Source organism: Globicephala melas, chromosome 15 (assembly GCF_963455315.2).
Source record: "Globicephala melas chromosome 15, mGloMel1.2, whole genome shotgun sequence".
Taxonomy (NCBI): domain Eukaryota; kingdom Metazoa; phylum Chordata; class Mammalia; order Artiodactyla; family Delphinidae; genus Globicephala; species Globicephala melas.
In genome coordinates, this window is record NC_083328.1 from 486,161 (window position 1) to 504,984 (window position 18,824).

General features: G+C 59.9%; 1 protein-coding gene across 4 annotated transcripts in view; it reads right to left on the reverse strand.

Annotated features, from left to right (window-relative positions):
* ADAP1 (ArfGAP with dual PH domains 1) overlaps positions 1 to 18,824 on the reverse strand; it is a 76,220-nt gene that overhangs the window by 21,342 nt on the left and 36,054 nt on the right. For 3 of the 4 annotated variants that reach the window (XM_060284964.1, XM_030851076.2, XM_030851075.2), the window contains exons 2-4: positions 14,535 to 14,665; positions 4,597 to 4,688; positions 963 to 1,045 (exon numbers count right to left, since the gene is read on the reverse strand). In XM_060284964.1, the coding sequence (XP_060140947.1) occupies positions 963 to 1,045; positions 4,597 to 4,688; positions 14,535 to 14,665 (306 nt within the window). Of the gene's footprint in view, positions 1 to 962; positions 1,046 to 4,596; positions 4,689 to 14,534; positions 14,666 to 18,824 lie in introns of those variants that run through there. The other variant, XM_030851077.2, reaches the window with a different exon arrangement.

Here is an 18,824-nt window from a genome sequence, read left to right on the forward strand (position 1 = left end):
ACACGAGCCAAGTCCTCACGGCGCTGACTGAGCGCCTGGTTCAAACTGTGCCTGAAGCCAGGGCAGCTGTGCGAGCTGCTCTTTTCCCTGTTCTCCTTACACCCACCTGGGCTGGACAACTGCTGCTCACAACCAGAGGTCCTGATGCAGCAGCAGGAACAAAATCCTGTACCTGCCTCTGAATCGAGGCCGCACGCCACGCGTTATAAACTGCTGAGATGTTTATGCCTGGGGTACAAAGGCTGTGGGCTGAGCCTTCCTGGGGTCCCAGAGCAGGGAGGCCGGGTTTCAGGCAGGACGGGACACAAGCGCCCCAGGGCTGAACAGGCACGGGCGCCCACGTCCTCTCTCCCTCGCACGTCGGGGGCATCAGGAGAGGAGGAAGTGGCTCTCTGGGGTGGACCGTAATTGAATCCCGGCCACGTCCCAGCCCTGGGCCACATCAGGGGCTCAGGAGGAGAGGGGACCTGGAGCCGCCTGCTGTGCAGGAGCATGGGCTGCACGCAGAGCCCCTCCTGGCCAATGGAGGATAAAGGGGCCAATCCCGCAACAGACACCTGGGCCGCTCGCATGTCATCACCCCCAACCCGTGTGCTGACAGAGCCCCCGGGGCCTGGCCCCCCCTTCCCCGGGCCCACCTGGCCCAGGCCCATCCACATCCCTCCTGCCAGGACCCACCCACCCTGCGGGCCCTCCCAGGGCAGAGGTGCTGCCGCCACCAGCCTGGAGGGCCCCGGGCAGCCCCCCACCCCTCGGTCGGGGTTCAGGGCTGGGCTGTGAGCAGCTGCGGGGACCCCTGGTGCCAGGTCAGCCAGCTGGTGTCAGGGGCCGACGGATGGACACGGATTCAGCCCACTTAAGCGGTTGCCCAGGTTCCTAAGGACCCTGCTCCAGCTCTGGGAGGTAGGGGCAGGGGGACAGAGAGGGCGGAAGGACAGACGGACAGGTGCCGGCATCCTCACCTGCGGAGTAGGGTTCCTGCCGCTCGGGGTAGGTGAACTCCTGCCGTTCGTACTTGGCCCGGATCCACTGTTCCCGCAGGAGTCTGGGGAGAGAGGGGACGGGCTGGGGGACAGTCCGGCCTGAGCGCAGGCCCGCGGGAGCTGCCGCGCGGAGGGGTGGCCCTGGGCTTGGTCCCACCGCCTCGCAGGTGGCGGGGCTGAAGGGCCACCAGCTTTGGGTTTTAACACTGCTAATCGGATAGTTTCACCACTTCATAGAGTCCCCTTTTTAAAAACTGAGATATAATTCACGTACCATAAAATCCACCCGTTTAAGGGTTCGATTCAGCAGTTCCTGGTACGCTCACAGGCTGTGCAGCCACCACCAGGATCTAGTTCCACAACAGTCCATCACACCAAATGGAAACCCCATCCGTTAGCAGTGCCCCCGCATCCCGGCCCCAACCGTGAGTCCGCTTCCTGTCGGGACGTCTCCTGTGCCTGGAACGTGCGATGTGCTCAGAGTGTCTGGGGCTCAACCACGTGGCAGCTCAGTCACCCCACCCTCCTCCTCTGTCTGGGAGGCCAGGCTCACGCTCGGGTCCAGAGAAGGAAAAGGCCCGGCCAGCACCTGCCCGCGGGGCCCGCCCCATGCTCCCCGGAGAGCGGCTCCCCAGCGCAGCAGTGGTCGCGGGTCGCGGGAGGGCAGCAGGCAGGGGAGACAAGGCAGTGAGCAGGGGGCTTGCCCCACGGGGGCGGCCTGACGCCTGCAGCCCCCAGCCGCTCCCCTCTCCCAGGCCGCCCCCTCCCGTGGGGTCCCCCACGAGCAGCCAGCTGGGCTGTCATGGGTCACATTGTGTCCCCATCCCACCAAATATGTATGCTAGAGTCCCAACCTGCACGACCTCAGGCCTACCCTTGTCTGGAGACACGACAGCTGAGACCAGTGGGCCGGGACGAGGCCATGTGGTGTGGAAGCCCTAACCCCACGTCACCAGGGCCCTCAGGAAAAGGGGCGTCTGGACACAGGCCGCAGAGGGATGGCCACGCGAGGACACGGGTGCCGGCCCCGGAAGGACCCCACGCAGCCCCGGGACCGGGAGATACGATTTCTCCTGCTCATGCCGCCAGCCTGTGGCCCCTCTTCGGGGGCCTCGCCTGGGACCCGCCAAGGGAGGGGCACCCACAGGCCCACGGCTGCCTTGGGGGGGGTGGCTCCCAGCTGCCCCAGCCACACAGCAAGCAGGAGGCCCGGCTTCTAGCAGAGGCCAAACTGAGGGGGCCGGACTGACCGCCACCCACGACGCTGGGGTTGAAAGTCAGGGCACGGGTGGCACCGGAAGGGAATCTGGGCCCCGGCCCCGCTGAGTCACACGGCCAGGCCCTCTGCTCCTCACATTGCCCCAGCTGGCGGGGTGGGCTCCGAGCTCCAGAGAGCAGGAGCTGGGGGACCACTGTGTCCAGAACCCACCCTGGGCCAGACCCCGGCCACCTGACTCACCACCTCATGGCACCCTCGCGATGCCCCGGGGGGGTGGGGGGGAGGGAAGGTGGCATCCTTCCAGCTTCACAGCTGAGGAAACTGAGGCCACTGGGTCTTAGACTGCCGGGAGGCTGCTGCAGCCCCTGTGCTAAGTGTGCATAGCTGAGGAGGTGTACTTTCCAGTGTACACGGGCATTCACACCCCCTCCACCGCTGCGCGGCTCTCCACAGTGCACACGGGCATTCACACCCCCTCCACCGCTGCACGGCTCTCCACAGTGTACACGGGCATTCACACCCCCTTCACCGCTGCACGGCTCTCCACAGTGTACACGGGCATTCACACCCCCTCCACCGCTGCACGGCTCTCCACAGTGTACACGGGCATTCACACCCCCTCCACCGCTGCGCGGCTCTCCACAGTGTACACGGGCAGACCTGAGCACCTGAGTCTGGGGAATGGGGCGGGCTCGGGTCCTGTGAACCTTCACTCAGTGGAGGTTTCCGGAAGGTGGGGCCCACTGGGGCTCAGAGTACCCTCCCAGTGGGGACGCCTGGTCACCCGAGAGGTCCTGACCACATAGCCCTGCATGGGGGCTTTGCAGGGATGAGGCTGCAGAGGGGCTGGCCGAGCCCTGGGCAGGAGGCAGGCGTGTGGCCACACGCTCAGAGCGGTGGGGATGCAGGGTGTGCATGCAAATGGCCCAGACAACGGAGGAGCCTGTGGCTGGGTGATTAAAATCGGGTCAGAATCAGCGGCCATCTTGCTGATTCATACCGAGATGGAGCCCAGTGGGGCGGGGCGCGAGTTCCCCGGGAGCCCAGAGCCCAGGGTGCGCCAGGGCCTGGGGGGCCGGCCTGCCCGTGAAGGGTTGAAGCGGTGGGCGCGGCATGCTGAGGTGAGGCCAGCCTCGGTCTCCCTGCCTGTGAAGTGTCCGAACTGGACGCGCCTCCCAGTCTCCCCACTGCGGCCGCCAGCAGCCCCCCGGTGTCCCACCCCTCGTTCACACAGAACTAGAAACACACAGCCCTGCGTGCAGCCTGGGTCCAGGTGCTGCCGGGCGGGGTCCCCGGGGTGTGGGGTACACCAGTGAGTCAGGAGGCGACAGCGCTGAGCCAACAGGAGGGAGGTGCCGCCCGGGGGCCAGGGCTGGACGCAGGGCGCCCAGGGGCCTCGCAGCCGCGGGCGCATCCCCGGCCTGGGAGGAGGTGGGGCTGCGTCCCTACCCTCCTTTCCCAGAAAAGGAAACTCCGGGAGGGGCTCTCATCACAGAGGGGCCCTTCATCTCCGAGCCGCAGCTGAGCAGCTGTGACACCGGCCAGCTGAGGAGGGGCCATCAGGGGCCTGAGTGACCCTTGAGGGCATAGGGAGGGTTGCCAGGGATGGATGGGTGGGTCTGATATGGGTGGAGAAGGTATGAGGGGTGCTTGGGGGGGCCAGCTAGTGAGACGGGGGACAGTCCCCAGGAGCCCCCCAGGAAGGATCCGGAGACCCCTGGTGGGCAGGTTCCCTGCTGGTGCTGAACCTGACTCGGGCAGCTGACCCCACGCACCTCCCCTGACTTCCAGAACCTTCTGGAACCCCACAGTGTGCTGCCCTCTGCTGGGCGCCAGGAAGAGATTTGAGGAGCCCACCCTCCCTTGAGCCCATGGGACCCAAGGAGGAAAGGCCTCTGCGACCCCTTGGCTCTGAGGGGCCAGAGGAGGGGGGAGGGGTCCTCAGGAATGAGCGGTGGCCAAACGGAGCCAGCCTGGGGGCTGGGGTCCTGGGGGGGGCTGGGGTCCTGGGGGGTCAAGCAAGGGCCTCGGGTGGAAGGAACAGCGGGGGATGTTGGGGCGGGAGGGGCGTGGGGAATGGCCATCCAGCCCGGATGGGGAGCCACTCAGGGACCAGGGGGTTGGGAACCCAGGTGGGGTGCAGATGGGGACACTGAGGTCAGTGCGGGGGCTGGGGTCCCACGGGAGCGGGCCCCCTACCTCCCCAGGTCCACACCTGGCGCACCAAGAACCAAGACCAAGCGGAGGACAGCCTGGACGGGGCCCCCAGGACGCAAGGCCGGCGCCCACCTTCCCCCACCCCGGCCTCCCGCCCGCCAGCGGGTCGTCCCGAGCCATCTCCAGAGCCTGCGGGCTGTTTACCAGCGACCGTGACAGAAGCCCTTTGTTACTCACTGGCAGTCGGAGGCCGAGGGCCGGTAGTAGAAGGGGGGCACTTTGGACTCAAATGCGGCTCTGGCGACATGGTTTCCGCGGGAGGTCATGAACTGCAAGAGAGAGGGTGGGTCAGGGCCCCAGAGGCCAAGGCCAGCTGACCCCAGGGCCCTGGCAGCTCGGCGCCTGGAAGGGAGTGAGCAAGGGTTAGGGGACTGCCCTTCCCCGCAGCTGGCGGGGGCCAGGTGCCTCCAGAACGGGGCCCTCCTTGGACGAAGGCCCTTGCCCCTGGCCTCACACGAGGCCTGGCTTGTCTACTCTGCCTGAGCGGCACAGAAGAAGCCCACGTTCCTGTAGGGCAGCCACGCTGCAGAGACCAGGCATGCAGCTGCAAGCTGTGAACAAGCTGGGGGGGGGGTGAGGGGGAACCTCTGGAGCAGCCGCCATGCGGGGCGTCCCGGGCCCAGAAACAGCACATGCAAAGGCCCTGAGGTGGAGCGAGCTGGGCATACTGGAGGAGATGCCCTGCCCTGGCCTGGCCGGCGTGGGTGGGGGCCTGACCACAGGGGCCTCAAGAGCAGGGAGGGAGTGTGGGCTGCCGGTGCCCTAACCCCTCCCTCTAAGTCATCGCATTTGAGGACCGTCAGGCCGTGGATGTGGACGATCAACGGGGGAAAATCACAAACAATAAGATGCTTCAGCAAAAGGCTGGCACCAACTTAGAATCCTAAAAGCGATGGCTTTTCTATACAAAACACCGATCTGCTCAGAGGTCTAATAGGAGGAAAGGCCGCCGCTAAGAGCAGGTGGACAAAACACCTAAGAACTAGCTCTCATGAGGGTCACTCAGTCTCCATGAAGAAACTGTCCCGTGCTCCAGGGCAGCAAAAGCAACTCCAGAGACATACCAAGTTCGTGGTCAGGGAGACAGAAAGCGTGCTGTCTCCCTGTGTTGGTCTATTTTTAGCAATTCTCAAAAAAAGAAAACCAGGAATAGAATTTTCAAGAGCTATTAGCAAAGATTCTAAAGTTCATTTTAAAATTAACAAGCAAAAGCATCCTAGAAAATTCTGAAAATGAAGATGCTTCCTACCAGATATTCAAACCTGTTATAATGCTACTATGAGTCAACAGTACTGACCAGAAAGCCTAAAAGGTCCAGAAACAGATCCAATGGGATCTAATGTCCAATATTAAACAGGTTTAGTAGGACAAGTGGTGTACAACAGTGGTAACATCTCAGGTCGACGGGGGAAGTGCCCATTACTTGATGACCAGTAAGAAACTGGAAGCTACTGGAGAAAAGGGGGTATGCCTTTCAGCAAAGTAAACTCCAACTGGATTAAAGACTGAATTTCCAAAGTTAGACAATACAAATAGTAGACGAAGGGAATTCCCTGGCGGTCCAGTGGTTAAGGCTCCACGCTTCCACTGCAGGGGGCACGAGTTCAACCCCTGGTTAGGGAACTAAGATCCCGCATGCCGTGCAGCATGGCCAAAGGTAGATGAAAATCACGGGATGATTTAAAAAATAATTTTGGGAAAATATGGAAGGAAATCTTCATGACTTTGGGTTAGGAGTGGTTTCTTAGAGGTGACACCAAAAGCACAAGTAACAAAAGAAAAAAAAATCAATGGAACTTCATCAAAATTAAAAACTTCTGTGTTTCTAAGGACACCATCAGGAAAGTGAAAAGATTTATGAACCTTAAAAACACGAGGCTCATGAGAAACGGACACAAAATGCCACACAGCATAGGACTGCTTTTGTATGAAACACCCAGAACAGGCAAATCCAGAGACAGAAAAGTCAACTGGGGGTCTCGGGGGAGGGGAGTGGCCACGAAGGGGGACGGGTCTCCCCTGAGGTGAGGCGAATGTTCTGGAACTAGACGGAGGTGACGGTTGAACAAGATTGTGAATATGCTTATTTATTTTTTTACTGCAGTGTAGTTGACATACAGGATTGGTTTCAGTTGTACGGCATAGTGGTTCGACATGTATACACGTTACGAGATGACAAAGTTATTACAACATTGTTGGCTGTACCCCCTGTGCTGTACGTTACATCCTGTGACTTACTTATCATGACTGACGTTCATGCCTCTGAGTATCCTGCACCTACTTCTTCTGTTCCCCCGCCCCCTTCCCTCTGGCAACAGCTGTTTGTTCTCTGTACCTATGAGTCTGTTTCTGTTTTTTAATATTTGTTAATTTTGTTTTCCAGATGCCACGTGTAAGGGAGATCATACAGTACTTCTCTGTGTCTGACAGATTTCACTTAGCATAGTACTACCCTCTAGGTCCATCCGTGTTGTCGCAGATTGTAAAATATCGCTCTTTTTTATGGGTGAGTGATATTCCATGTATATATACACCACATCTTCCTTATCCATTCATCTGTAGGTTGCTTCCATATCTCGGTTATTGTAAATCACGCTGCAGTGAACACGGAGGTGCGTGTATCTTTTTGATTAAAAATGTTCTAGTAAACACCCAGGAGTGGGATTGCAGGATCATATGGGAGTTCTATTTTTAATTTTTGGAGGAACCTCCATACTGTTCTCTGTAGTGGCTGCACCAACTTACATTCCCACCACCAGTGTAGGAGGGTTCCCTTTTCTTTACATACTCTCCAGCATTTATTACTATTATTATTTTTTAATGAATTTACTTATTTATCTATCTTTGGCTGCGTTGGGTCTTCACTGCTGCGCGTGGGCTCCCTCCAGTTGCGGCGAGCAGGGGCTACCCTTTGTTGCGGTGCGCGGGCTTCTCACTATGGTGGCCTCTCCTGCCACGGAGCACAGGCTCTAGAGTACAAGCTCGGTAGTTGTGGCATGCAGGCTCTAGAGTGCAGGCTCGGTAGTTGTGGCGCACGGGCTTAGCTGCTCCGCGGCATGTGGGATCTTCCCAGACCAGGGCTTGAACCCATGTCCCCCGCGTTGGCAGGCGGATTCTTAACCACTGCGCCACCAGGGAAGTCCAGCATTTATTACTTGTAGACTTTTTAATGATGGCCATTCTGACTGGCGTGAGGTGGTACCTCATTGCGGTTTTCATTTGCATCTCTCTAATAATTAGCGACAGTGAGAGCCTTCGCATGTGCCTACCTATTGGCCATATGTATGTCTTCTTTGGAAAAATGTCTGTTCAGGTCCTCTGCCCATTTTTAATTGGACAGTTTCTTTTTTTGGTACTGAGTTGTATGAGTTCTTTGTATACTTTGTGCAATAACCCTTACTGCATAAATTGTTTGCAAATATCTTCTCCCGTTCGGCAGGTGGCTTTTGCATTTTGTTGGCAGCTGCCTTCGCTGTGCAAAGCTTTTTAGTTTGCTGTGGCCCCATTTGTTTACTCTTGCTCTTGCTTCCCTTGCCTGAGAGACAGATCCAAACGATATTGCTAAGACGGATGTCAAAGAGCATATGCTGCCTGTGCTCTCTTCTAGAAGGTTTATGGTTTCAGGTCCTATATTTACGTCTTTAATCGATGGTTTCAGGTCTTACACTTAGGTCTTTATCCGTTTTGAGTTTATTTTTCATATACGGTGTAACAAAGTGGTCCAAGTTTCATTCTTTTGCATGTGGCTGTCCAGTTTTCCCAACACCATTTATAGAAGAGACTCTCCCCCATTGTATGTTCCTGTCTCTGGATTATTCGCTTCATTTTTTAAACATTTATTTTACTGAGGACTTCCTTCGTGGCACAGTGGTTATGAATCCACCTGCCAACGCAGGAGACACGGGTTCAAGCCCTGGTCCAGGAAGATCCCACATGCCACGGAGCAACTGAGCCCGCGAGCCACAACTACTGAGCCCGCGAGCCACAACTACTGAGCCCGCGAGCCACAACTACTGAGGCCCACGCGCCTGGAGCCCATGCTCCACAACAAGAGAAGCCATCACAATGAGAAGCCCACACACCACAAGGAAGAGTAGCCCCCGCTGGCCACAACTAGAGAAAGCCCGCGCGCATCAACGAAGACCCAATGCTGCCAAAAATAAAATTTATTAAAAAAATTCTTTTATTGAAGTATAGTTGACTTACAAAGTTGTGTTAATTTCTGCTTAGAGCAAAGTGATCCAATTACACATACTGTATATTCTTTTCATATTCTTTTCCATTAGGTTTATCACAGGATATTGAATATAGTTCTGTGTGCTATACAGTAGGACTTTGTCGTTTATCCATTTATACATAATAGTTTACATCTGCTCATCCCAAACTCCCAGGACTTCCCTCCCCCAGCTCCCCTCCCCTCCAGCAACCTCGAGTCTGTTCTCTATGTCTGTGAGTCTGTTTCTGTTTCATAGATAGGTCCATTTGTGTCGTATTTCAGATTCCACATATAAGTGACATCATATGGTATTTGTCTTTCTCCTTATGACTTACTTCGCTTGGTAGGATAATCTCTAGGTCCATCCATGTAGCTGTAAATGGCATTATTTCATTCTTTTTTATGGCTGAGTAGTATTCCATTATATACATGTACGACTTTGATTGTTCACTTTAAAATGAATTTTATGTTACATGAATTTCACCTCAGTAATTGAAAAAATTACATAGCTCCTTAAGAATATAAACTGCACTTTTTGCATTTTAAAAATATTATTTTAGGGCTTCCCTGGTGGCGCAGTGATTGAGAGTCCGCCTGCCGATGCAGGGGACGCGGGTTCGTGCCCCGGTCCGGGAAGATCCCGCGTGCCGCGGAGCGGCTGGGCCCGTGAGTCATGGCCGCTGAGCCTGCGCGTCCGGAGCCTGTGCTCTGCAATGGGAGAGGCCGCAGCAGTGAGAGGCCCACGTACCACAAAAAAAAAAAAAAAAAAAAATTTAAAGTAAAGTTAAAATACAACCAACAGGATGAGAAGAACTACTTGCAAATACTAAATCTGATGAGGGATTTGTGTCCAGAATACACAAAGAACTCAATAATAAAATCACCTAACTCAATAGTAAACAGACAACCCATTTTTAAAACGGGCAGAGGATTTGAATGGACATTTCTCCAAAGAAGATACACAAAAAGGGACTTCCCTGGTGGTGCAGTGGTTGAGAGTCCGCTGCCGATGCAGGGGACACGGGTTCTATCCCTGGTCTGGGAAGATCCCACATGCCGTGGAGCAACTAGGCCCGTGAGCCACAGCTACTGAGCCTGCGCTCTAGAACCCGTGAGCCACAACTACAGAGCCCACGTGCCACAACTACTGAAGCCCGCGCGCCTAGAGCCCGTGCTCCACAACAAGAGAAACCACCACGATGAGAAGCCTGCACACCACAATGAAGAGTAGCCCCCGTTCGCCGCAGCTAGAGGGAGCCCGCGTGCAGCAACGAAGATCCAACACAGCCCAACATAAATAAATAAATAAATAAATAAATAAATAAATAAATAAATAAATAAATTTATTAAAAAGAAGACACACAAATGGCCAAGAAGCACATGAAACGATGCTCAACGTTACTCATCGTTAGGGAAATGGGAACCAAAACCACAAGAGCCCGCCATGCACCCAGCAGGACGGCTGAAGTCAGACAGATGGCAATGGATGCTGGAGAAGACGCAGAGAAACTGGAATCCACATGATCGTTGGTGGGGATGGGCAGCCGTGCTGGGAAAAGCCTGGCAGATCCCCAAACATTAAACACAGAGCCACCGTAAGGCCCGGCAGTGCCACTCCCTTCTGAGAGGACTGAAAGCACAGAAATATTCTGAGCAGCATTGTTCGGAAGACCTGGAAAAACGAGACAACCCAGGTCCATCAGCTGGGGAACGGATCAACAAGATGTGGTCCATCCATGCGATGGAAATGACCTCGGCCATAAAAAGCAACGAAGTGCTGCCACCTCGGTGACGTAGATGAATCTTGAACACATGGCGCTCAGTGAAAGAGGACACAGGAGCCGCACGTGGTGTGAGTCCACCGACTCGAAGTGTCCGGGTCAGGCAAATCCACCAGGACAGAAAGCAGAGGCCCTGCTCTCAGGAGGAGCTGGGGTGGGGACAGTGCTGGGAGTGGCGGCTAGTGGGTACAGGCTTATCTGGGGATGTGAAAATATTCTGAAATTAGATCGTGGCAATGGTTGCACAGCCCTGAGAATTCATGAAAACTACTGAATTGTACACTCTAAAAGGGTGAGGTGTATGGTGTGTGAATGACAGAAATCAGGCTGTTGTGAGTAAAAATAATCTGAGGGTAGGGCAGGCCTATCTAAGTGTGCTGTAAACCCTAAAACCACAAAAGGCAAGGTTGAGAAATGTGATTACTTCAAAGTAAAAACGTTTCCACTGCAAAAACCACCATGAGCAGAGTCAAAAGACACCCTTGAGAAAAACGCCTTCACCTACCGTCTCTGAGGGCTGCAGCCCTCCTACGCAAAAACCCCCGAGAAAACGGAAGCAGCTCACAGCAGCGGCCCGGGGCCCGGAAATTCACAGATGGCTCTGAAATGTCTCCTAAGACGCTGCACCTCACTCAAGACGAGAAAAGACCCCGCTGGGAACAAGGGTTCACCTCTCTGTCGGCAAAGACGGGCCCTGGGAGACAGGGGTCGGCAGGAACGCGGGCAAACGCTCTCACATGTGCGGGTGCAGGCGTGGCTAAGAGGGGGAGACTGGCAAAGTCCTTAAAACTAGTCACAGAGCCTCTGAACCCCCCTTCGAGGAATGTGAGCCCCGTCGCTGCCCCCCGCAGGAGGTGACGCTTCCGCTGGCCCGGTGGGCACGGTGGGAAGACCCCCTGCGCCCCTGTGTGCACGGAGGAGCCTGCTGGGTAACTGGGACTCTCCAGGCAGGGGTGCGCTGGGCAGCCACGGCCTGCGACACACGGCCGTCCCAGGGGCACCCGCATTCCCCGGAGTCTGTGCACGCGGACATGGGGAAACGCGCCAGGGTCCGCCACCTGTGACCGTGGTGTGTCCACACAGTGGGTGTCACTGGGCCTTTCTAAAGTGGGGGAAGCGCTCGCCTGGTGGCTTAGGCCTGGGGGAGGGGTGGGAGCTGAGGGCTCGGGGTTCTTTCTGAAGTGATGAAAATGTTCTAAAATTGACTGTGGTGACGATTGCTCAACTCAGTGACTGCCATAAACCGCTGAATTGGGCTTCAAAGAGCGAGCTGTGTGCCTTGTGAATTATATTTCAGTAAGCTTCTCTAAAGGAGATGCTATAGAGAAATACAAAGTTTGGGGGGAAAATCATGAAAAGAAACAAAAGGAAAAGGCACGGACGAGGGTCCCGCGCGCCTGGCCCACAGCCAGGGCCGAGCTCCCCGCATCACGGCCGCCCTCCCGGGAGCGGGCTGGCTCACGCAGGCTCAGGACCCCCAGCCAACCACCAGCCCAGGGACTCACGGGCAGAGTGAGGGGAGGACCGGGGCCGGAGGCCCGGCAGGTCCCCGTCCACACCGCCCCGCCCCACCTTGGGGCGGGGGTCCAGCACCCTGCAGGCCAAGCCCTTCCAGCCCCTCGAGGTCACCTCTGTTTTAATGGCGGAGAAGAGGGGCAGACGACAGAAAGGGGATGAAGGCCCCTCTCAGCTCCCAGCGCCCCTGTCCCACGCCTGCACCACTGGCACCAACCCGGCCTCTCTTCGGACCTTCTCACGAGCGTTCGCAGGTGGAAAGCAGAGCTTTCCTGGTGGCACCCGTGTCTAGGACCCTCTCCCTCTCTCCTCACGAGGCATCACCCCCTGCGGGGCGTCAAGGCAGCCTCCGCCTCCGCTGTCTGACCACTGGGGTAAGGGTACCTCCAGCCACATGTGTGAATGTTCCACGTGCACAGGGCGGCTTCGTTACCTGCAGACTGACTTGGCAGGAAGGCCTGGGTAGGCCCGGGAGGCTGCTGTCACCAAGGCTGCATGGACAGCAGCAAACTGCTACTCCCGGAAGCAGGGGGAGCACACAGGGAGCACCGAGCCTGGATCCCCAGCCCTGAGGCAGCCACCAGCCAGGGAACTCCTCCTCTCGCTGGGTGGGCATGGTCACCACGCCCCCGAACCCCTGACCCTGGAGTCAAATTTGAGGAGTTAGGGGGCCTGCCCCTCGGCTCCCACACATCTCCCTGCAGCCTCCGTCAGGGGTCAAGCCCCACCTGGGCAGCCTCCACAGCCACAGCCCTCTGTCTGGAACTCACTACCCCAGGCTGTGCCCTGCTCTCACCTTCAGTCAGGCTGGGGGGCCCTGCCTGCCACCCCGGCCCAAGTCACCACCCCCTGCCCACCAGCAACCTGCGTGTCCCCCTCTCTAAGGCCTTCTCCAGGGGCCAGCCACTCGCCAGGCCCCCCATAGCAACTGTGCAATAAACACAGGTCAGGTGGGTGGATGGGTGGGTGGGTGGATGGGTGGGTGGATGGGTGGATGGGTGGGTGGATGGGTGGGTGGATGGGTGGGTGGATGGGTGGGTGGATGGGTGAGTGGATGGGTGGGTGGATGGGTGAGTGGATGGGTGGGTGGGAGGGTGGGTGGGTGGATGGGTGGGTGGGTGGATGGATGGATGGATGGATGAGTGGGTGGATGGATGGATGGGTGGGTGGGTGGATGGATGGATGGATGGGTGGGTGGATGGGTGGGTGGGTGGATGGGTGAGTGGATGGGTGGGTGGATGGGTGGGTGGGTGGATGGGTGGGTGGGTGGGTGGATGGGTGGGTGGGTGGGTGGGTGGGTGGGTGGGTGGATGGGTGGGTGGGTGGGTGGGTGGGTGGATGGGTGGATGGGTGAGTGGATGGGTGGGTGGGTGGGTGGGTGGATGGGTGAGTGGATGGGTGGGTGGGTGAGTGGATGGGTGGGTGGGTGGGTGGATGGATGGGTGGGTGGGTGGGTGGGTGGATGGGTGGGTGGGTGGGTGGATGGGTGGATGGATGGGTGGATGGGTGGATGGATGGGTGGATGGGTGGGTGCGTGGGTGGATGGATGGGTGGGTGCGTGGGTGGATGGATGGGTGGGTGGGTGGATGGGTGGGTGGGTGGGTGGGTGGATGGGTGGGTGCGTGGGTGGATGGATGGGTGGGTGGGTGGATGGATGGATGGGTGGATGGGTGGATGGGTGGGTGGGTGGGTGGATGGGTGGATGCGTGGATGGGTGGGTGGATGGGTGGATGGGTGGGTGGATGGGTGGATGCGTGGATGGGTGGGTGGGTGGATGGATGGATGCCTGGGTGGATGGATGGATGTCTGGGTGGATGGGTGGGTGGGTGCGTGGGTGGATGGGTGGGTGGGTGGGTGGGTGGATGGATGGGTGGGTGGGTGGGTGGATGGGTGGGTGGGTGGGTGGGTGGATGGATGGGTGGGTGGGTGGGTGGATGGGTGGATGCGTGGGTGGGTGGGTGGGTGGATGGGTGGATGCGTGGGTGGGTGGATGGGTGGATGCGTGGGTGGGTGGATGGATGGATGGGTGGGTGGATGGGTGGCTGGGTGGGTGGGTGGATGGATGGATGGGTGGGTGGGTGGGTGGCTCAGTGAAGGGCTTGACTTTCATTACCTTCTGCGACTCTCCATAAGGTTAATGGCAATAAAACCCGAACAACAAGAGGGCCTGTCCCATTGCATAGCTGCTCCATATGCTGTGTTCCCTGAGCACCAGAATGCCCCAGGTGTGGGGAAATGGGCCCAAAGCCGCAGGCTCTGCCCACGGAGAGGAATCAACAGTCCCCCGCACTCACTCGCTCATTCATTCACTCTGCAGCTGCCGCAAGAGGGAGGCAGGGAGAGGCAGTCCTGGGACCGGGTGCACAGGGCGGGGGCAGCGGCACAGGAGGGCCGAGGTCCAGCTGCTGGCCCCTTGGCCTCCCGACACTTGTGGATGGTCTCCCCACAGCCTGGAATCCCTGACAGCCCAGGCCCCCTTGGGGCACCAGAGATGGAGCGACCTCTGAGGTGTCATGACCCAGAGGGTGGCGCCGAGGTCACCCAGGGCAACGGGACAGGCCTGTGTCCTCCCCTCCCCACCTGGCACCCCTGCCTGGCCTTACCTCCACTTGGGCATCGTCCCAGGTGTCCAGGCGGACGGACTTCACCTTGCTGACCTGAGGGATGTTCCGGTGAATTCCAGAGCAGCTCAGACAGATGAACACCCCTAGGGTGTATGAGGCCCAGTCAGGATCTGGAAGACAAGGCCAGATGTTCAGGGGGCGCTGACCCCGAGGGTCCCCCAGAGGGGACAGAACACTGGACCAGGGCCCACAGGGCTGGAAGGCCCCCTCCCTTTCTGGCCCTGGTCTCGTCTGTGCAATGGGAGGCCGGCCAGGAGACCAGGTTCACAGGCTCTGGGGGCCCAGAGTGGGGGTCCCTGCCCCCCGCACAGAGGAGCAGCCCCACCTCATCATCCTAGCTGCTCCCGGGGACCGAGGGAACCCTGAGTGGACCACAGTAGCGTGGGAGACACTGGGGCGACGTGCTGATGAGAACCCATGATCAGTGCCTGTCCGGCAGGCGTGACCAGGACACGCCAACATGTGTCACGTCCTGCAGTTGAGGCAACGGAAAAAGCAGAATAAGGCTAGGGCGGGGCTGTGGAGGCCCAATTGTGTCCACACTTCGAGAGGTTTGAAATTTTTCAGCTGGACAGCGGCACCGTAGACAGTGAGGGACGTGATGCTTGTTCAGTTGGGCGGAGGGTAAGTGGGTGCTGGCGCCCGAGCCCCCAGTTCCTCCCCATCTGTGCATCCACGTGGTAACCGCGTGGGGGGCTGGGCCGCGGAAAGGAGTCCTACAGAGGAGGTTTTCTCTGGAGAGGACAGGTTGTCCAGTAAAGGCTTCCCGTCTCTCAGGGAATCTTCTGTATCAGACTGGTCTAAATCAAGATGCCCAGTGGCTCCCAGCCGAGGGCCACCAGCTTGAGCAGGCTTCCCTGGGAGCCCCTGGGGGGCTGGTCTGCACCCAGCCCCTAAACTAGCAAACACCCCCCACGCCCGTGTGAGAGCACAGCACTGAGCCCACCCTGCGGTCACTGCCACCCGAGGGGCCCGGGAGCCCACAGACCCGGGGGTCGCTGGGATCAGCACGTGGATGCCCCAGCCCTAGGTCAGGAGGACACTTTCTTCTGTGATAAGACAAGGCTGGGGGACTTCCCTGGTGGTCCAGTGGTAAAGAATCTGCCTTACAATGCAGGGGACGTGGGGTCGATCCCTGGTCAGGGAACTAAGATCGCACGTGCCGCGACTACAGAGCCCACGCGTCCTGGAGCCTGTGCGCCACAACCAGAGAAGAGAAAACCCGCATGCCGCACCTAGAGAGGAGCCGGCGCACCACAACGAAGAGCCCGTGCGCCGCAACGAAGGCCGGACTCAGCCAAAAATAAATAAAAGAAAGACAAGGCTGGGAGGTGGCTGTGCCCACGGGGGGCCGGCCCAGGCCCCCACCCTACTGAGGACACAGCCCTGCACCTCCCTTTAGGGACCCCCAAGAACCCACCCTGGTGCCAGAGGGTCAGAGCCCTCCTCAGAGACCAAACAGCAGCCACAGGCCCACACAGCGTGCGTGCGTGTGGCGGGGGGAGGGGATCCGTAGGGGTGGCAGGCACCTCTGGTTCCTGGGTCAAGACCCCTCCAGCCCGGGGCCCTGGGCCCCAGACACACCTCCCTGCCTGTATGGAATGAAGGGTCAGCTCGCAGACACGGGGGCCCAGGCGGCTGGCGGGATGGGCAGGTGAGCTCGGGGGAAGGAAAAGCCCCGTTCTGGCACTCACGGCCCAGCTCACAGCCATCCAGTCCCAAGGCCGCACGGGGTGTGACCGCTCTAGGGTCTCGTGGAAGAAACTGGAAGCCAGGGAGGTAGGTCTCTGGCCCGTGACACACAGTCTAGGTGGCACGTGGAACAGAGGAGCTTCGAGAGTCAAAAGGCCGTGTCATCCCGAGGCCCCTGCCCCAGCCTCTCGGCAGACGCTCCACGGGGCGCTGCGGGCACCGGCGAGCCCGGCCTCCTGATGAGGGATGCTGGCCGCTCTCAGGGTCGGGGGCTGGGCTGCAGTTGGGCGGCGGGGGAGGGGCTGCCCTGCCCAGGGACACAGAGGCAGGCGCTCCAAGGCCTCCGGGGGGCCCCTGCCCTGCCTCCCCGCTGCATGGGGCTGGCTGACAGCGGTGGCTCCCAACCGGGGCCAGCACGGGTCGGGGCAGCCCAGAGACCCGGGGGCCTCGGGCCTCACCCCAGCTCAGAAGGGCTGTGAGCGGAGGGGCCCCTCCATCCTCCTGACTCCCAGCCTCGCGCCCTGCTGCCCTGCGTCCCCCCGGCCAAGCCTCTGCCCGCTGGGCACACAGACGCTCATCACGTCAACTCTCTGGGTGGAGCCTTGGGGACCTCTCCTCTGCCCCGGCACCCCCGCCCCAGCTCATACGTCCCCCCCGGGCCTCCCCGACCACGGCCGGGCCCCATGCACCCCTCGCAACACCTCTCTCTCCCCAGCATCGGCCCGTCCTGGCACTTAGGTCCCTGTTCACCACGGGCTGTCTCGGCCCCCGGAACGTACATGGGTGGGGGGCCTGCAAGCTCCCTCCCACTGACCCAGGGTGACCGCTGGGGGGATGCCAGGGAGAGGCCACCACCCCACTGCCCTGAATGTGACCCGGGGAGGTACTCTGGTGGCAAGGGCTTGGCAGCGGCCACAAGTCAGGCCCCCGATGTACTGGGGTGCACGGGTGTGTGAGGACCCTGGTGGGTGGGCACAGGGGGCTTGGGTAGGGAGGAGGCCGCATGCCCCAGCTCTGAGCCTCTGGGGAGGGGGCGGAAGGAAACACTGGGGGCCAGGGAGCCCCAGAAGACCTCCAGCCCAAGGGCTCCTGGACAGAAGACCCCCACTCGTGACCAGTTTCCACTAGCTCGTGGGGCGGCGGAAAACGTGCGTCTGCAGGAACCGACGTGCCACATCAGCCCTGTATCTTCAGGACGTGCTTCCCCACGGGTGTCACTTTCAAGAAACCACTTGGCTGCTGCAAAGAGGACCCAGGAGAGCACCCACCCGGGGTCCCCCTGCCAGGCCCCAGTCCAGCCACGTTCCCCCACCCCCCGCCGGGTCCAGCAGCGGTGCCCCCTCTGCGGAAGTGAGGAAATCCGGACGGAAAGCTAGCAGGTCCGAGAACAAGTGAACGGAGAAGACAGGCACCCGGGGCCCGAGCGGGGTGGCCGCTGCATGTCCCGTGGTGCAGGAACCCATTTGCAATGGGGATGGGGACAGGACCGCTAGAAAACTGAACCGGGGCAGGGGGAGGGGCTGTGGCACCCTTGCCCAAGCTCCTGGCACCTGGCCGCTCACTGGGACCCTGGAGGACTCCCGACTGAGCCCCGCGGCCCTGTTATACCCGCCTGCCAAACGCCGGGTGCCCCCCCCTCCGCCATTCCGGGCTGTGCGTCCCGAGGCCACTGACAGCACAGTTCTGGGCACAGAGGTTCCCTGCCCGGCGGCCACCACAGTCCGGCTGGGCCAGCCGCACCGCTTGTCCTGGGGGTTCCAGGGGCTGCTCCAGCTCGGCCCACCCTGGCCCGGCCCCCAGCACCTGCCAGCTCGCCAGCGTCTGCCCCTCCGTGGGGTCACGGCGCCGACACTTCCCGGCCTCGCCTGCAGCTCAGCGTGGCCACGGGATCCGAGTCTGGCCAGTGAAGCGTGAGCAGGGGGACCCACGTGCCCCCAGGCCCGGCCGACAGCCACACACCCCGCACGCCGTGCTCCGGGCCCATCCTGGGCTGACGGGGGACTCGGGGGCCGGGGCAGGGGGAAGAGCTGGACCCCTGAGTCACTGCCCGGAGGACAGAGGCCCGGAGAGAGGGGGACGGACACCGCCAAGGGGACTGCTGTGAGGACAAGTCAGGTCCCAGAGATGTGGGGCTGTCTGTTTAGCAGGGAGTCTATCTGCCCGTCCTCTATGGCATCCTGAGGCCCTAAGTCCCAGCGCCCGGGATCCGCATCAACAGACGTGTGCCAGCGGGGTGAGGGCGCGCTGGGCAGGCACCACGGCTTCCGGGGAAGAACGCGCTGCAGGGAGCGGCAGTGTCCCAGGGGTTGCGGAGAAAGACTGAAGTGAGGTCCCGGAGGGCGGTCCCACCCTCACCCACCGTGCTCCGTCCTCCCAGGGCCCGGGGCCGGGGGGTGGTCCCACCCTCACCCACCGTGCTCCGTCCTCCCAGGGCCCAGGGCAGGCGGCACCGCTCCGGGCTTCACCCTCCTCCTCTGTGTGCTGGGACGATGGCAGCCACTTGCTAGGGTGATGGGTGAAACGAGCCCCCGGGAGGGCCCTGGTGCAGGGGAGACCCCCTGTGCACAGCTCGGTGAT